The sequence below is a fragment of the Ctenopharyngodon idella genome, chromosome 18 (assembly GCF_019924925.1).
Source record: "Ctenopharyngodon idella isolate HZGC_01 chromosome 18, HZGC01, whole genome shotgun sequence".
In the NCBI taxonomy this organism is placed as follows: domain Eukaryota; kingdom Metazoa; phylum Chordata; class Actinopteri; order Cypriniformes; family Xenocyprididae; genus Ctenopharyngodon; species Ctenopharyngodon idella.
Genome location: NC_067237.1, coordinates 14,096,758 through 14,111,835, shown reverse-complemented (window position 1 = coordinate 14,111,835; position 15,078 = coordinate 14,096,758). Strand labels below are relative to the sequence as shown.

Below are 15,078 nucleotides of genomic sequence, written 5' to 3'. Positions count from 1 at the left end.
TTTGAATTCAAGCGCATTCAGTGCATTCATTGGAAATGAAAAGTTTGTGTTTTATTTCTGTATTTAAAGAAAACATATGACAACCGAATCGCTGCAAAGAAGAATCTGTTGAAGAATCTGTTGAAACATACAATTCTGGCGAGCAAAAGGCATAACTTGTGGGATTGATCAGAGGCTGTTAAAGCACGCACACACACACACACACACACACACACACACACACACACACACACACACACACACACACACACACACACACACACACACACATCCAGTATCTAGTGCTTGAGTGTGTCTTGTGCTGGGCTGCATTGATTTAATGCATTACTCAAACTGCTGGAGAGAGAGAGAGCAGAGGTAGAGAGTCTCTCCTGACTGCATTAGGAGCCTCCAGCCTTTGTGATTCCTTTTGATCAAATCTCTGTGAGAGACGCGTGTCATGCCCTCTTCCAGCCAGCTGTGAGGGGACTGGCCCGCCACCCAGTGGGGGAGGTGTGTGTGTGTATGTGTGTGTGTGTGTGTGTGTGTGAGAGAGAGAGAGAGAGATCTCCTAAGGTGAGAGGCAGAGAGTACGGCGGGTAGGAGGGTCTCATTCCACTCCCCAGCGCCCAGTTCCTGCACACACTCATCCTGGACGCTTTAGAGCCGCTCACACACTCACACGGGCCTGTGGACGAGCGGCGTGTTTGTCGATTACAGGAGAAAGTGTGTGTTGTGTGGGTGAGTGTGACTGAACTGTGAGTGATGGATCTCTTGCAGTAGAACGTAGAACTTGTACAGACAGGAGCCGCTGGAATGGCAAACTGCTCAGAAACACTGGAAACTTCAGTCTGATCAAAATGTCTGAGGTAAGAAGTTTAGTTTGGGTTCAAGTCTTTCTTAGAGAATTTAAATAAGAACAAAAGTGGATTGTGAGTTATATGCAGATGATGTTACAGTGAGAAAAATATGCTTTTTTTCTGTATGGCGCTTTCACTGAATTGGCAACTTTTATCTGTGTTGGTCATTTATTGGTGTCCGGGACAAAAATTAGCTAAACTGTGCATTTACATATGAATCAATTTATAAAGAGTTTTTTTTTTTCATTAATAGATCAATTTGCTAGCTAGATCTTTCAGGAGAAACTTTATTGTGCTGTTCAGATGGGTGTGATATGTCTTTACAAGTGTGTGAGTGTTTGTTGGTCGTCCGCTGGAATGTAATTCAAGACAGGAGTAATTCTCTGCCACAGACATAATGCTGGATGAATGTTTGTGTGAGGAACGCTTGTTTAATCTGAAGACCACATTCATTGTAGAGACTTACCGAAAGATTTTTTTTAACGGAACAACAGGAGTCCAATTCTTTTTTTCTCAATTCCACTTTCTGGCAGTTTTAAGAGATCCTCTCGCTGCTCTCTCTCTCTCTCTGTCTTTGTGCTAATGGTGACGAGTTAGTGTCCCAAAGTGGGACTAAGACCCCGTTACTGGGCGGGCAAACACAGTTAATGGCCTTGGGGCGTGTAAGCTTTGTGTGTGTGTGTGTGTGTGTTCATTAAGCTCATGTTGATCTGTCATTGTTGTTCGCTGCTACAGGCCTGTGTTGTGAGATCTGACAGTGAAACTCTTTCCGTTAGAGATTCTTCCACTGCTGCGCTCATTTTCACCACACGCTTTTCTCTCTTCATATACCTGCACATCGATATTCTACACTTTTGTGGTCCTAGGAGAACTACTAACTTGTGCAGCTTCTCAAAATAATATTTGTCTGATATTATGTGACATTCTGGATTAAAACATATCAGTCAGTATTTTAATTGTGACCTTTGGGTCAAAGTTTACACATTTTACATTGTAAAATAATTTATTTAAAAGCAATAAATACAGAGTACATTCATGCATTTTACAGTTGTCATGATTTTTAAGAAATGTAATTATTTTTTGATCATTCAAATTCAAAATAATATGCTGTATCACTGCTGTAGTGTATTTTATAATGCAGTCAGCCATAAAGCTGGATTATCTAACTGTTTGGGAAAACATGAATTAGCATGTTTGTATAGAATGCCATATAATACAAACACAGTAAAAATGTATTTCATAAAGAGGAATTTTATGAACACAATAATGATAGAGCTATGGAAAATGAACAGCACATAAACTAGCATAAGTAAACATTTAATATTCATTCAGAAATTGAACACTCAACACTGTTTGGCATAACATAATGCATCAAGTATTTTTATTTTGAAAGGTATGTTGTGCTTTCCATTGACTCTTGTGATGTATATATGTATGTGCATTTTCAAACATCGCTCTCTCTTTTTTGTGTGTGTGTAAGTGCCGGTGTGTTTATTTAAGGTTTGACGAAAAATAACTGATGTGATTATTGTGGCTGTTGCCCTCTGTTATCTCTATACAGGATTTGTGCTAAAATGTCCATAATTAATATGAAATTACGTCTCTATCAGCCTCACTGTATGTGTTTGTGCCTAGAGGAGTACTTTATATCATGTATGTATGTATGTATGTATGTATATACACTGGGGTCCAGTCTGAGATCACTAGAGAAAAATTCTCTAATTGTACTTCTTTATTTAATTAATTGTTTATTTAATACAAAATTATTATTACAGCATTATCTGAATAAATGTTGAATTAAAAATGGACATGAATTTGAGAATGTCTCAATAACATGTGTCTCTCTTTTGGTTTAATGACAGCAGGACTGGAGCTACTGTACATAAACAAAACCTAATGATCATGTTCTCCAGCTTGAGAATATTCCAAAGAGCATCCAAATATATATATATATATATATATATATATAGAGAGAGAGAGAGAGAGAGAGAGAGAGAGAGATACACGCATATATGTAGAAAGATACATACAGACACACACACACACACGTTTACACAGACACACACAGACACATATATACAAACATACTTTTATTACAATATATATATATATATATATATATATATATATATATATACATATGCAGATTTAGGTGAACATTAACAAGTTAAAGTATGAAACAGAACATAACGGCGTGTTTGTGATGAATTAATATGTGGAATATATTTAAGCTCAGTGACACCATCATTATTGTGTGTGTTTGGACAGGCTATTTGCTGCACGGTGGTGAACTGCAACTGTGACAGTTTCAAACCTGGTAAACTGAGGCGGCGACTCTGTGAACACTGTAGGCACGGCTGGGTCGCCCATGGTGAGTTTCACATGCTATAGAATATTACATTTCACACAGACATTTTTCACACATCTTTAAACCAGGTTTTAAGACTCTTCACTTTCATCTCTCTCTGTCTTTCTGCCTCTTTCTGCCTCTTCTACCTTCCACAGCACTTTAAAGGAATATTCCGTGTTCAATACAAGTTAAGCTCAATCAACTAAAAATGTTTATTACCTTAAAATAATTTCAACATGTCTTAAAAATTGTCTTAAAAAAATTCTGTTTCTGTTACAGTGAGACACTTAAAAAGAAATGAATGGGGCCAATTTATAAAAGCTAAAATACTGTTTCAAAAGTATAGCGACAAGATGTAAACCATGTGCGTGTCAAAATGATTTTTAGTGAGGAAAAAATGCTTCCTAACCTTTTCTTGATAAATTTATATAAAAGTTTACAAATTGGTTTCCATAAAAATGTGATACCTACAACACCCATAAAAATTATTTTACAAATGAAATTAGCAACTGTACAGCTCAAATAATACACAACTTTTAACTGAAGTGATTTCATAAAATTATAAGCTTCACATTTCTAGTTTTAAATCCTCAAAGAATATATTGTGGTGGTCATCAATATTATTCTACAAATGCTGATGTTTGAGCTTAACTTGTTGATCCTTAAATATTCCTTTAATAAACAGACAGAAAGAAAGAAAGAAAGAAAGAAAGAAAGAAATCTGTTCATTATAAATTAATTTAGACCTTAATATTGCTTTTCTGACATTAACGCTATGTGGCATAAATGGACAAATTGATGGCCAGTTTAGAATCCCAGGATATTTTTTGTTGTAATTGTTTTTGTTTGTAGATGATAATCATTTACAATATTGTCTGTAATTTCTCAGCCATGCACATAAGCAAATATATACAAACACACTTTTATTAAATACATATGCAACATGTTTATGATAAACATCTTTTAAAATTTGTACAAATGCTCACTGAAAGCCACACCTTCAAAATAAATAAATAAATAAATAAATAAATTCCAGATACACACATTCAGAAGTGAATGACAGAAGTGCTGCCATGAAGCACGTAGAGATGCTTTGCTAATTTCTGCACGTGGGATGTAAACTGGTGTCTGTTTTGCTGAATTGCAGCTCTCAGTAAGCTGAAGGTTCATCACATGTACCAAGGAAGCCAGGTGGAGATTGTTCACTCCAATGTGGTGTTTGATATCTGTAGTCTGATGCTTTATGGGACGCAGGCAATTCCAGTGCGTCTCAAGATCCTGCTGGACCGACTCTTCAGCGTCCTTAAGCAGGAGGAGGTTATTCAGATCCTAAATGCACTGGACTGGACTCTCCAGGACTACATCCGTGGTTATGTCCTGCAGGTGAGCTGCTGGCAATCTGCTCCTTTCACTCGACTCACACTTGAAAACATACTTCAATTTGAAAGGTATAATTACAGTTTTGTCACACTTTTCCTCAAAAATCCAGTGGTGAGCCACCGAGATTTCTTCATTCTATTTGCTTATCAAGTATTCAGGTGGCTGAATTAAATTCATGCTAGTTCCTCTAGTGGAGAATGTAAAGTTAAAGCCTCTTCAGACCTCCAGATGAATGCTGTATGATAAAATATTTATTCTGGTTACAACATGAAGCTGCTGCATGACTTTCAAAGCCTGCTGGCACTCAAGAGTAATTACAGGCGGACTGAAAGACTTGCCCGACTCCCCTCTGATCTCTCCCCTCCCCTCCTACTTCGACAGGGAAACCCGCATCATCTAAATGAAGAAAAATTACGCTCCAGAATGTATCACTCTGCTGCAGTAATTAGACCTCTCAAGTCCACATGCATTAGATGTATGGACGACTTGTTATTTAGTAACTCTGTCAATCTGTCAGAAGTTATGGAGTATTTTAGGGTCCCAGTACAAGACATTTGTTAGTTTAGAATTCATAATGCAAATGATATTCCTTGTGTGTCTAGGATGTGGCCGGTAAGGTTTTGGACCGCTGGGCCATAATGACCTTTGAAGAGGAGATCGTAACGTTGCAGCAGTTCCTGCGCTTTGGAGAGACCAAGTCCATCGTGGAGCTCATGGCCCTGCAGGATAAGGAGGGACAGGCTGTTGTTGTTCCGACCCCTAGGACCAATTCTGACATCCGCAGCTTCATCGAAAGCAGTACACAGCGCTCTGTGCGGCCGCCCGCTAAAGCAGAAGCACCCAGTTGTAGTAACGGACACCATTTTGAGACGCTAGTGAACAGTATGGCCCTCATGCTGCCACTGCAACTGCTGAATTCTGTTCCACCATTGCTGAGCTCCAGTACAGAGTCTAGCCACCAGGAGGCACAAACGAGACATGAGACATCGGAACTAAGTCTTGACAGCACTGCTCCGTTCGATACCGGCCCTGTGAGAGCAGAGGTGCTGCTGGACACACAGTCTCCAAAGATGGAGTCGGAAGAGTTTAATGTGAGTGGAAACTCTTCTCCCTCCACGCCTTGTACGTCCTCCATCACTTCTGAAATCACACACATGTCACCTGAGAACAAGATGCGGTGTGCAGAGAAGAGCGGATCCTTGAAGAAGGGCCGTGTGTTCTGCAGTGCCTGTGAGAAGACCTTCTATGATAAGGGCACGCTGAAGATACACTATAATGCCGTTCATCTGAAGATCAAACACAAGTGCACCATTGAGGGCTGCAACATGGTGTTCAGCTCTTTACGCAGTCGAAACAGGCACAGTGCAAATCCAAACCCACGGCTGCACATGCCAATGAACCGCAATAATCGTGACAAGGACCTGCGGGGCGGTCTGAGCCCAAGGCAGGAGGACGAGGCCGAGGGTGAGAAGAGAGAGTTCGCCTCCATCCCAGAGAGCAGGACTGTCTCAAGTTTCATCATCCGCAACTCTGAACCCAAACTACACGGCTCTTTATCCGGCATGAGCCAGAGCGGAATCCTCTTTCCCAATCTAAAGACTGTGCAGCCCGTGCTTCCCTTTTACCGAAGCCTGGTGACCCCAGCCGAGCTGGCTCATACGCCGGGCAGCCTGCCCTCCCTCCCGCTTCTGTCCTCCTCTGTGCCCGTCAGCACCAGTCATATGCAGACAGACACGGAGCCGGTGCCCAAGAAGAAATCTCGAAAGTCCAGCATGCCCATCAAAATCGAGAAGGATGAGCTGGCAGCAGAGGGCATATCCGAGGAGGAGACTCCGCCCCTCAGCCCTTGTACAGACACAGAAAAGTGTGACATCAGCAGCATGGGGCGTGAACCTGTGGACTGTGATGTTCTTCTCCGATCCACCCCCAACTCCCAGGACACAGAATGGGACAAACTGACTCAGGAGGACAGTCGTATCATCTCACCGTCTTCTCCTTCTCTCTTTCACACTAAACAGAATGATGAGAAAGAAAGGGAGTCCTCAAAATGTGAAGAACCAACATGCAGTTCACGGCCAGACCAGCCCTGTAGCCACCGACCGGCCCATTTCCCACACAGCAGTGAAAACTGTGCAGACGGCTGCAGTGACCCAGAGACCATATGTCCAGATGATAAAGAAGAGCAGTCGCACCCGTGTGAGATCTGCAGCAAAACATTTAAAAACCCTTACAGTGTCAAAATGCATTATCGAAACGTACACTTAAAGGAGATGCACATGTGCACTGTGGATGGCTGCAATGCTGCTTTTCCTTCCCGTCGCAGCAGAGACCGGTAAGATGGTTAGGCTTGAGAGAAATGAATGTGTGTGTAATATATTACACCAGGCAGTTATTTAAAAGCACATGACAGTTTTTGTGTTGATGCATTAGGACTAAGAGTCAGGTCCGGCTCCAACTTTGAGAAAGGTGGGCTGGAGTTTATACATTTTTTTTTTTTTTTTTCGCAACAAATTTTATAACTTTATTTTACAACAAAAGGGGCAGATCTTAAAAGGGACTCTCTATATAAACACACAGGGCTCAACACTAAAGAAGTTACTGGTTACTTGCCCTGCCAAAAAACATTGTATTTTAATAAATAATGTTAATAGACAAGTAAACAGTCAGTAATAAACTAAGAACGAATGAACATATTGCATGCAATAGCACAAATAAATACAATAGAACAAAGATACAAATGAAATAAACCGATTTCAGGTAGGTCTAACAGTATTCAGGTACGAAATACTATAATGTATAAATCAAATATATATTAATCCTATTAATGCTAAAGAAGTTATTCAATCAAGAGCAGATTTAAGGAGATTTTTTTTTATAATTATTTTCTTTTGTTCTTTAATTAACCTTAATAACACAAGACAGCAGCAGGTATATTACACTACTTTCACTTTAAGACCAAAGGCACGGATCTGACACATCAGATTTTCTTCCAACTTTTTGCGTTCATTAACATTCATTTACGTGTGATAAGACGCAATAAAGAATTCAGTTTGGTAATGGCGCATTGACTGAGACGCAGCTCTCTGTGAGCGCACTTTGTGACTGTGTCTCAGTCAACGCGCGAGTTTCTTTCACGTCTTCTTACGCTTAAACGGTTTAAAATCATTTGAATGTTTATGAAGACCACAGCGGTCACGTTCAATACTGCTTACTAGTTTCTAAATAACAAGTGGATTTTTTTTATACCAAGCAGCCGAAAAGCATGATCTCCTTCAAAATCTGGAGCTGAATTGAACATCGCACCAGTTTGGCAGTTGGTCATTATTTGGCATGGGGCCAGGGTGGGCCTGTAGAGCCGGGCCTGCTAAGGGTTGAAGATTGATTTTATTCATGAAAAAAGTTAGAAACAAATGCATGTTGGTTTTCTCTTCAAACGTTTTTGCTTTTAATTCTCTAGACACAGTGCAAACCTGAATCTGCACCACAGGCTGTTGACCAAAGATCATTCAGGAACATCTTCTCTCCGCAGAGAGCATCCAGATCTCCCTCACAAAGAGCCTTTCAGTCAGATGTCTGTCATCCTCAAAGGGAGTCACCGTACAGGCCTCGTCTTCCCCATGAGTAAATCACTGGAGAGAGCAACCGAGCCAGTAGAGGGTGCTGCAGAGAATGAAGCTGTATTGGACCTGAGCACCAGAGGAAGCGCCCACTCATCCTGGGACTCAGACATGGGTAGTGAGGAAGGGCTCCCTCTAGAGGACAGCGACGAGAGCTGTGACGGGCTGAGTGTCGGAGGGGCCGCGTCTCCACCTTGCCTCAGCCAGCAGTCCCACAGCTTATCACCCATCACTTGCCATCTCTGTCAGAAAGTTTACAGCAACAAAGGCACATTCAGGGCTCATTACAAAACAGTGCACCTTCGCCTCCTTCACAAGTGCAAAGTTCCAGGGTGTGACACTACATTCTCCTCTGTTCGGAGCCGCAACCGACACAGTCAGAATCCAAATCTACACCGTAACCTTACGATGAATATCTCCCTCAGTCAGGAGTAGGACACACACACACACACAGAGCCATATTCTCCTAAATATACATACTCAAAGATTCACTCTTAACAATTTGGGTTCATAACTGGTCATTGTACTGTACAATCAAGCACAACTGGAAGGACAATCATATTTATAATAAACCCTGATGTCTTTTACCTTTTTATTGTTAAGATATGTTTTCATCTCTACCGTAATATCTACTTGAGAAACTTTACTTATATTTATTGATTTTTTGAGAGTAGGACAGAAAGACATATGCCTAAAATGACTGAAGAAATGACAAAGCAAAAGACTGAAGAGACAGTGATGCTCACCAACACAAAAGAAAGCACATGCAAAATCATTTTAATCACCTTTAGAGATCCTTAAAAACAATCAGTGCTGTTATACAGTATGTTAAGTCCCTCATTCTTTATCCAAAACTACATAAAAATCATGTGTTTTTTTCTTCTCTGCACTTATCCATTGAGGGGACACATTTCTCCTCATCATGAGACTGGGACAGAACATTGATACGGCATGACAGAGTCTACAGCAGATTAGAGAACGACTGTTAGAAAGAGCGAGCGAGTGAGCACTACCGAGTACTGGTGAGAGAGTAATTAGAAGCCTGAGCTGTTTGAAGGTGCAGGACTCACATGTGCTGCAGGCAGTTTTCTGGTAATACATTTGTGTTTGCTTGCTGTTCAGATTTGTTTTTATTACAAAAGATTTAGTGAAGTTGATAGATTGTGTTGCCATTTCAATCAATATGCTCTTTAAAGAGACTGTTGTGTTCTTGTTGAGTAAGTTATTGTATGTATGTTTTATTTTAGGGGCCAAGCACCTGCAGTGTTTGTTCGTTTTCTTAGTATTTTTCTCGTGTCGTGGGAGTCTGTGATGTCCCTAGAGCACATTTGGGGTCTGTCACTTAAACTCTATACCACAAAACAGTTCAAATTCTGACTTTTCTTTTGCCTTTAACTATTCAACCATGCGGCTTAGCATAATTCTTTGTGATGAAATGCATTATTTCGGCAGGATTGGCTTTGTGTTCTCACTCTATTCTTGTTGTGAAATCTGAAGAAATCAGTGAAATCTGTCTTACTGTTATTTCAGTCTGAATCCTTGCTGTCTCAGTCATTTTTACAATTGTTACATTAAATAATGCTATATCCTATTAAATTGACTTGTAACTCCCGCTGTCGTGCTTGGCCCCTTAATTGCTGCTTGCAGCTATATTGCTATAGTTGTTATTCTTGTGGAGACCAAAGATTCTTGAGCAACAGAAGAGTAAAACTGCACACATGGACACACCAGGGTCCTTGTAAATGCTGAAACACAGGTTGCTCTAAAGACTGAAGATTCAGTTTTGTAATACATTTGCATCAGTTTAACATGATGTTGCTGTATAATGAGCATGAGGAATTAGTAAAATCAAAGGATCATACCAGTGAAGGGTTAGGCTGAGGTCAGCAAATGAAGACTTTCTGATGCTCATACAGCTGTTTGTAAATCAGAGCTGAACAAAATGAGTCTTACAATAGTTGAGCGAGAAGACTCCCACAAACACACACAAACCTGTGGACATTTATTCCTCTAACTTTTAACTTTGCTTTATATGTACAATCTTTTGTAACTGCCCCCCACTACCACCAAAAGTGTCTGGTGAGATGTGATAAGCAGGGTTATCAGGATTATGACACTAATCTAATGCTAACCCACAGTCATTTATTTGTGTTCCATCATTTTTGTTTGCGTTAATAAACAATCTAAAAATATCAGTAAATGTATACTTTTATTCATAAACCTAGTTAAGCAGGGAGAAACAAATAAAATATAATTTTTGGTTCTTTTCGGAGCTATGTGTGGTTTAACAATCACGTAATGACAAGCATAACATTTTGACAAGTTCTGTGTTCCTTAGCAGAAAAAATCCTCTGTGCTGTGACCTCGTTCACTATAACATTTGTTTATTTCGCAGACATTTTTTATCCAAAGCAACATACACTGTTGTTTGTGTTTATTTGTCATTTGCTCAGTTTACACCGGGTTCACTGAAATTCCTGTAAATAAGCCCAGATTACAGGACATGAACAACAGATGGTATATGTGAATAAAAGCAAAAAAATGCAATATACATATGGCATAAAACGTAGAACCTTCTCTACCCGCACTCTCAGTCTCACATGCACTTGTCTGTGACAAGGAACTGGAAATGAGCTGAAGTCCATTAATGTGTGTTTCGAATGTAGCAAGTAAAGCAATATGACTGTGGTCGTGGGTCAGGAACATGAAATACAAATGATAGGGAAAACAGAACTTCTGTTGAACTGATCACAGCACAAATCTCACATCAAGTAAAGTTTTTACATTTTAAATGTTATAAAACGTTACAATTTATTAATTACAGTATTTTTCCCCAAAACAATAATTGTTTTTGCGTGTTACTCTTTTTCAATTTTTCATTTTAGACCTCAGCATTTCATGTAAAAGGTCAATCTGAGGCAGGTGTAAAGTAAAAATTACCCACCGCTGTGACAACATACCAGCATTTTGCTAGTGGCATGTGTCAGGCATAACTGTGTGAGTGTGTATGGTGAAATTTTTATATTTTAATATTTTTCTTTTCATGTTAAACAAATAGGCTATCTACAAAGTCATATATATATTTATCAGCCTCCATATATAATTGCTACCAAATGACCCTTTTGTTTGTAGCAATCTGGCTCCACCTTGTGGCTCATGACACACTGAACTATTTTGTTCAGTTGTTTGAACAGTGGGTCCGAATCCACACATAAGAAAGCACGGGTTTATAAAGAGTTTGTGGATGAAGTTTGTGTTATGGTTTGGGGAAAAGGTTCCCTTTCTTAAAATTACTCTTCTGTGTCATAACTGCAAGGAAAGACTCATGTATTGGCCATCCCAGGAGCTTTCTATGCACTCAAGATGTCCGTTAAGACTTGACAGAATTTTCAGTGTTTTTTTTTTTTTTTCATGATCTCATTAAAGATGTTGGTTATGAATTAAACCACATATCAATGGGCCAAATAGATTAGGTTTTGGACAGAACCAATGAAAACAGGTAAGAGCATTAGTTATTGCATTTAAAGAGGAGATCATAGAAAATAAGGCAGACATTGTGTGGTTAATGTTTGTTTTTTAAATTATGTTGTTATTTTGATTATTACTGATACTCTGTTAGGTTCGCTCATATAATCTTCATAAGATATTGGTTTAGAACCTGACTAAGGTCTATGAAGCTCACAACACATTTGTTTATGACAATAAAATACATTTTTTATTCAGTCTTTATACACTTCAGTTCATAAGACATTTGCTGTCAGTTGAACACCTTTATTTAGAGCACTAATGCTGTAAGTTCAGAAACACTCATACTGTACAGCAAACTCTTGACAGTGAATGTCAGTTTAGACAATAGTAAATTTATTTAAAAAAACAACCAAAATTATAGATTGGTACTGTACTGTTGACCTTTGCAAGTGATTCAGTCTTCACTGCACTAGCCAGTTTTATCTATATAGCACTTTATACAGATTGCTTCAAAGCAGCTTTACAGTAATTGTAAGTAATTGTACACGGTGTAAGATTTAGTGTAACACATTAAAATTAACATTTGACTGAAACAAAACTCCAAACGATTTAGGTCAGGGGTTGGCAATTAAGTTTGGCATCGGGCCCAAAAATTTTTTCACCACTAGATGGCTGGACAGAACATAGTCAAGGGATAATTTAAAAAATTAATTAAAAAAAATACAACTAGAATTGCCTGTGACAGACTGTAACAGTGTCTTTTGTAACTGTTATTGAGCTACTCTGTGTTAAATTCTGTACAGTCATTAACAAAAAGCCACATTTGTGTGGCAGTGTCTGGGTTTTACACTGGATAAATTAATAAAGCAGAGTAGTGACAAGTAACCTGGCAAATATCTTCATTCACCAACTTGCAACACAGACCACCTTGCTAAAAATAAACATATGGTAGATGCGGAATGGATAAAAATAACTTGAATAAGCCCATTAATGGCATGTTTGAGTCATGCTCTTAATGAAATATGTTTTATTTCCTCTTTCCATACTGTGAATGATAAATGTGTAACATTTTAATTTGCTAGTTACACAATGGAGCCTAACTTATTGTAATAATTATTTAACATAGCCTACTAAAAGCTTTTATACTCAGAATTATTCCTTGGCCGACCACTGATTTAGGTCATTTGGAAAGTGGCTATATATGAGAATTCAGTAACCATTTATTCACCTTCATGTTGTTCCAAAGACATAGAACTTTCTTGTGTGAATCACATTTTTAGGTGAACTAACCCTTGAATTAAACACTATGTGTAACGAAGCTGGACTCAGGCAGGGATCCATATGCAAAGTTTTATTAAAAGTGAGCGTGGTCGTTCAGGCAGGGTCAAATGGGAACAAACAGGAACAGCAAGGGACAGGCAGAATCGTAATCAGGATACAGGCAATGGTCAGGACAGGCAGATATCACTCACAGAACAGAATACCAGGCAAGGATCAAAGGCAGGCAGCAACGGGTCGATAACAGGTAACAGGCAGGAACGGGAACAGACAGGCAGACAGGATATGAACACTCAGAATTGCACACAAGATAAACAAGACTTCGCAATGAGGTGGTGTGTGTGTGAGTCTTTTATAGTCCAGGTGATGATCTACAGGTGTGTGTGGCAATTGGTGATTGGTGTGGAATGTGTGCATGTGACTGGTAGGGAGGATTATGGGAATTAGAATCCAAGAACAGACGGTGATCATGACACTATGTACTTTTAATAGGTTGTGTACTGTGTCTTCCCTTTCAACACCATTAATGAATTTTCAAATATTAATAATTAACAATGGAAAAGAGCATACCATTTTCCAAAAAAAAAAAAAGAAAAAAAATTGATATTAGATGCACATTACACTAATTGTCAAGTAATTAATGATAATCATTATTCAGTGATACAACTACACATCCTTACAAACATCCATGGGTTTGAGACGGGTAGGGTTAGGGTAAGTTTAGGGTTAGGTTTTTTGGGTTTACAACGAACTCTCCCCATCACAATCTCACCAGATTGTGTGGTTTAAAGTAGGGACAACGAGGAAAGGCACGGGCCGGCGCATGTTTGTGAGGGTAGAGGAACTGTGAATTCCAGTTTTGGGTTGGAGGCTAATTTCGAAAGTTAATCTGTTCTTTAAGGTAGCTTCTAATTTGAGATTGATAACGTTTTGTTTCGTCTTAGTCAATAACACTACAATGCGTTTTTCTGTTTTTTTGGTTGCTGTTTCTGGTTTTTAGAAATGTGAAGTTTCCGATCTGAACTTGCTCTGGACCAGCGAACCGAGCCGAAGGCCCAAAGGCCACAGCCCGATAATCCTGATCCAGCATCGCACTCCCTCCAGCATTAAAGTATTATGGTATACATTTGCGAGATTGCTTGTCGGTAGGACTATGACGAGTAGATTTAGCGTAAGAGTCGGGTTGGAGTTTAATCGGTTGGGAATCTAGTCGATAGGTCTGTGATGGATAGGTTTTGGGTAAGTTTTAGGTCGGGCTATTCTGAGTAGGTTTGATGTCACTGGGGCTGTCGCCGTCGGGTTTGAGATGGGTAGGTTTAGGGTAAGTTTAGGTCGGGCTGTTCCAAATAGGTTTAGCGCTTCTAGGTTTGTCGCCATTGGGTTTGAGACGGGTAGGGTTAGGGTAAGTTTAGGGTTAGGTTTTTTGGGTTTACAACGAACTCCCCCCATCACAATCTCACCAGATTGTGTGGTTTAAAGTAGGGAGAACGAGGAAAGGCACGGGCCGGCGCATGTTTGTGAGGGTGGAGGAACTGTGAATTCCAGTTTTGGGTCGGAGGCTAGTTTCGAAAGTTAATCTGTTCTTTAAGGTAGTTTCCAATTTGGGATTGATAACGTTTTGTTTCGTCTTAGAAAAACGCATTGTAGTGTTATTGACTGTTTTTTTGGTTGCTGTTTCTGGTTTTTAGGAATGCGAAGTTTCCGATCCGAACTTGCTCTGGACCAGCGAACCGAGCCGAAGGCCCAAAGGCCACAGCCCGATAATCCTGATCCAGCATCGCACTCCCTCCAGCATTAAAGTATTACGGTATACATTTGCGAGATTGCTTGTCGGTAGGACTATGACGAGTAGATTTAGCGTAAGAGTCGGGTTGGAGTTTAATCGGTTGGGAATCTAGTCGATAGGTCTGTGACGGATAGGTTTTGGGTAAGTTTAGGTCGGGCTATTCTGAGTAGGGTTAGAGTTAGGTTAGGGTTAGGTTAAGGTTAGGGATAGAGTTAGGTTAAGGTTAGGGTTAGGGTTAGGGTTAGGTTAGGATATAACCTAAAGTTGTGTTGTTATAATTTATGTAAATAATAGGAATCTGTCATGACTGATATTTCTTATCTTGTATATCTTGGGTTCTATAGGTCATAGATTGTTGAA

The 15,078-nt window shown here is 39.6% G+C and overlaps 1 protein-coding gene across 2 annotated transcripts; it reads left to right on the top strand.

The window, feature by feature from the left end:
* Window positions 1-341: 341 nt before the first annotated feature.
* Window positions 342-10,378, top strand: bnc1 (basonuclin 1). 2 transcript variants are annotated; one of them, XM_051871241.1, is made up of 5 exons: window positions 342-848; window positions 3,108-3,210; window positions 4,337-4,572; window positions 5,172-6,901; window positions 8,099-10,378. In XM_051871241.1, exons 1-5 carry the CDS (start codon window positions 840-842, stop codon window positions 8,619-8,621), a joined length of 2,601 nt encoding a protein of 866 aa, XP_051727201.1. In that variant the 5' UTR covers window positions 342-839; the 3' UTR covers window positions 8,622-10,378. The 2 variants fall into 2 exon arrangements, with proteins under 2 accessions (XP_051727201.1, XP_051727200.1); XM_051871240.1 differs by having other exon boundaries at window positions 8,027-10,378.
* The last annotated feature ends 4,700 nt before the right edge of the window (window positions 10,379-15,078 follow it).

Bases quoted from the DNA above. Each gene is read 5' to 3' on its own strand.
- bnc1 (XM_051871240.1), top strand. The intron at 3,211-4,336 runs GTGAGTTTCACA...GCTGAATTGCAG, and splicing joins GCACGGCTGGGTCGCCCATG to CTCTCAGTAAGCTGAAGGTT. The intron at 4,573-5,171 runs GTGAGCTGCTGG...TTGTGTGTCTAG, and splicing joins TCCGTGGTTATGTCCTGCAG to GATGTGGCCGGTAAGGTTTT.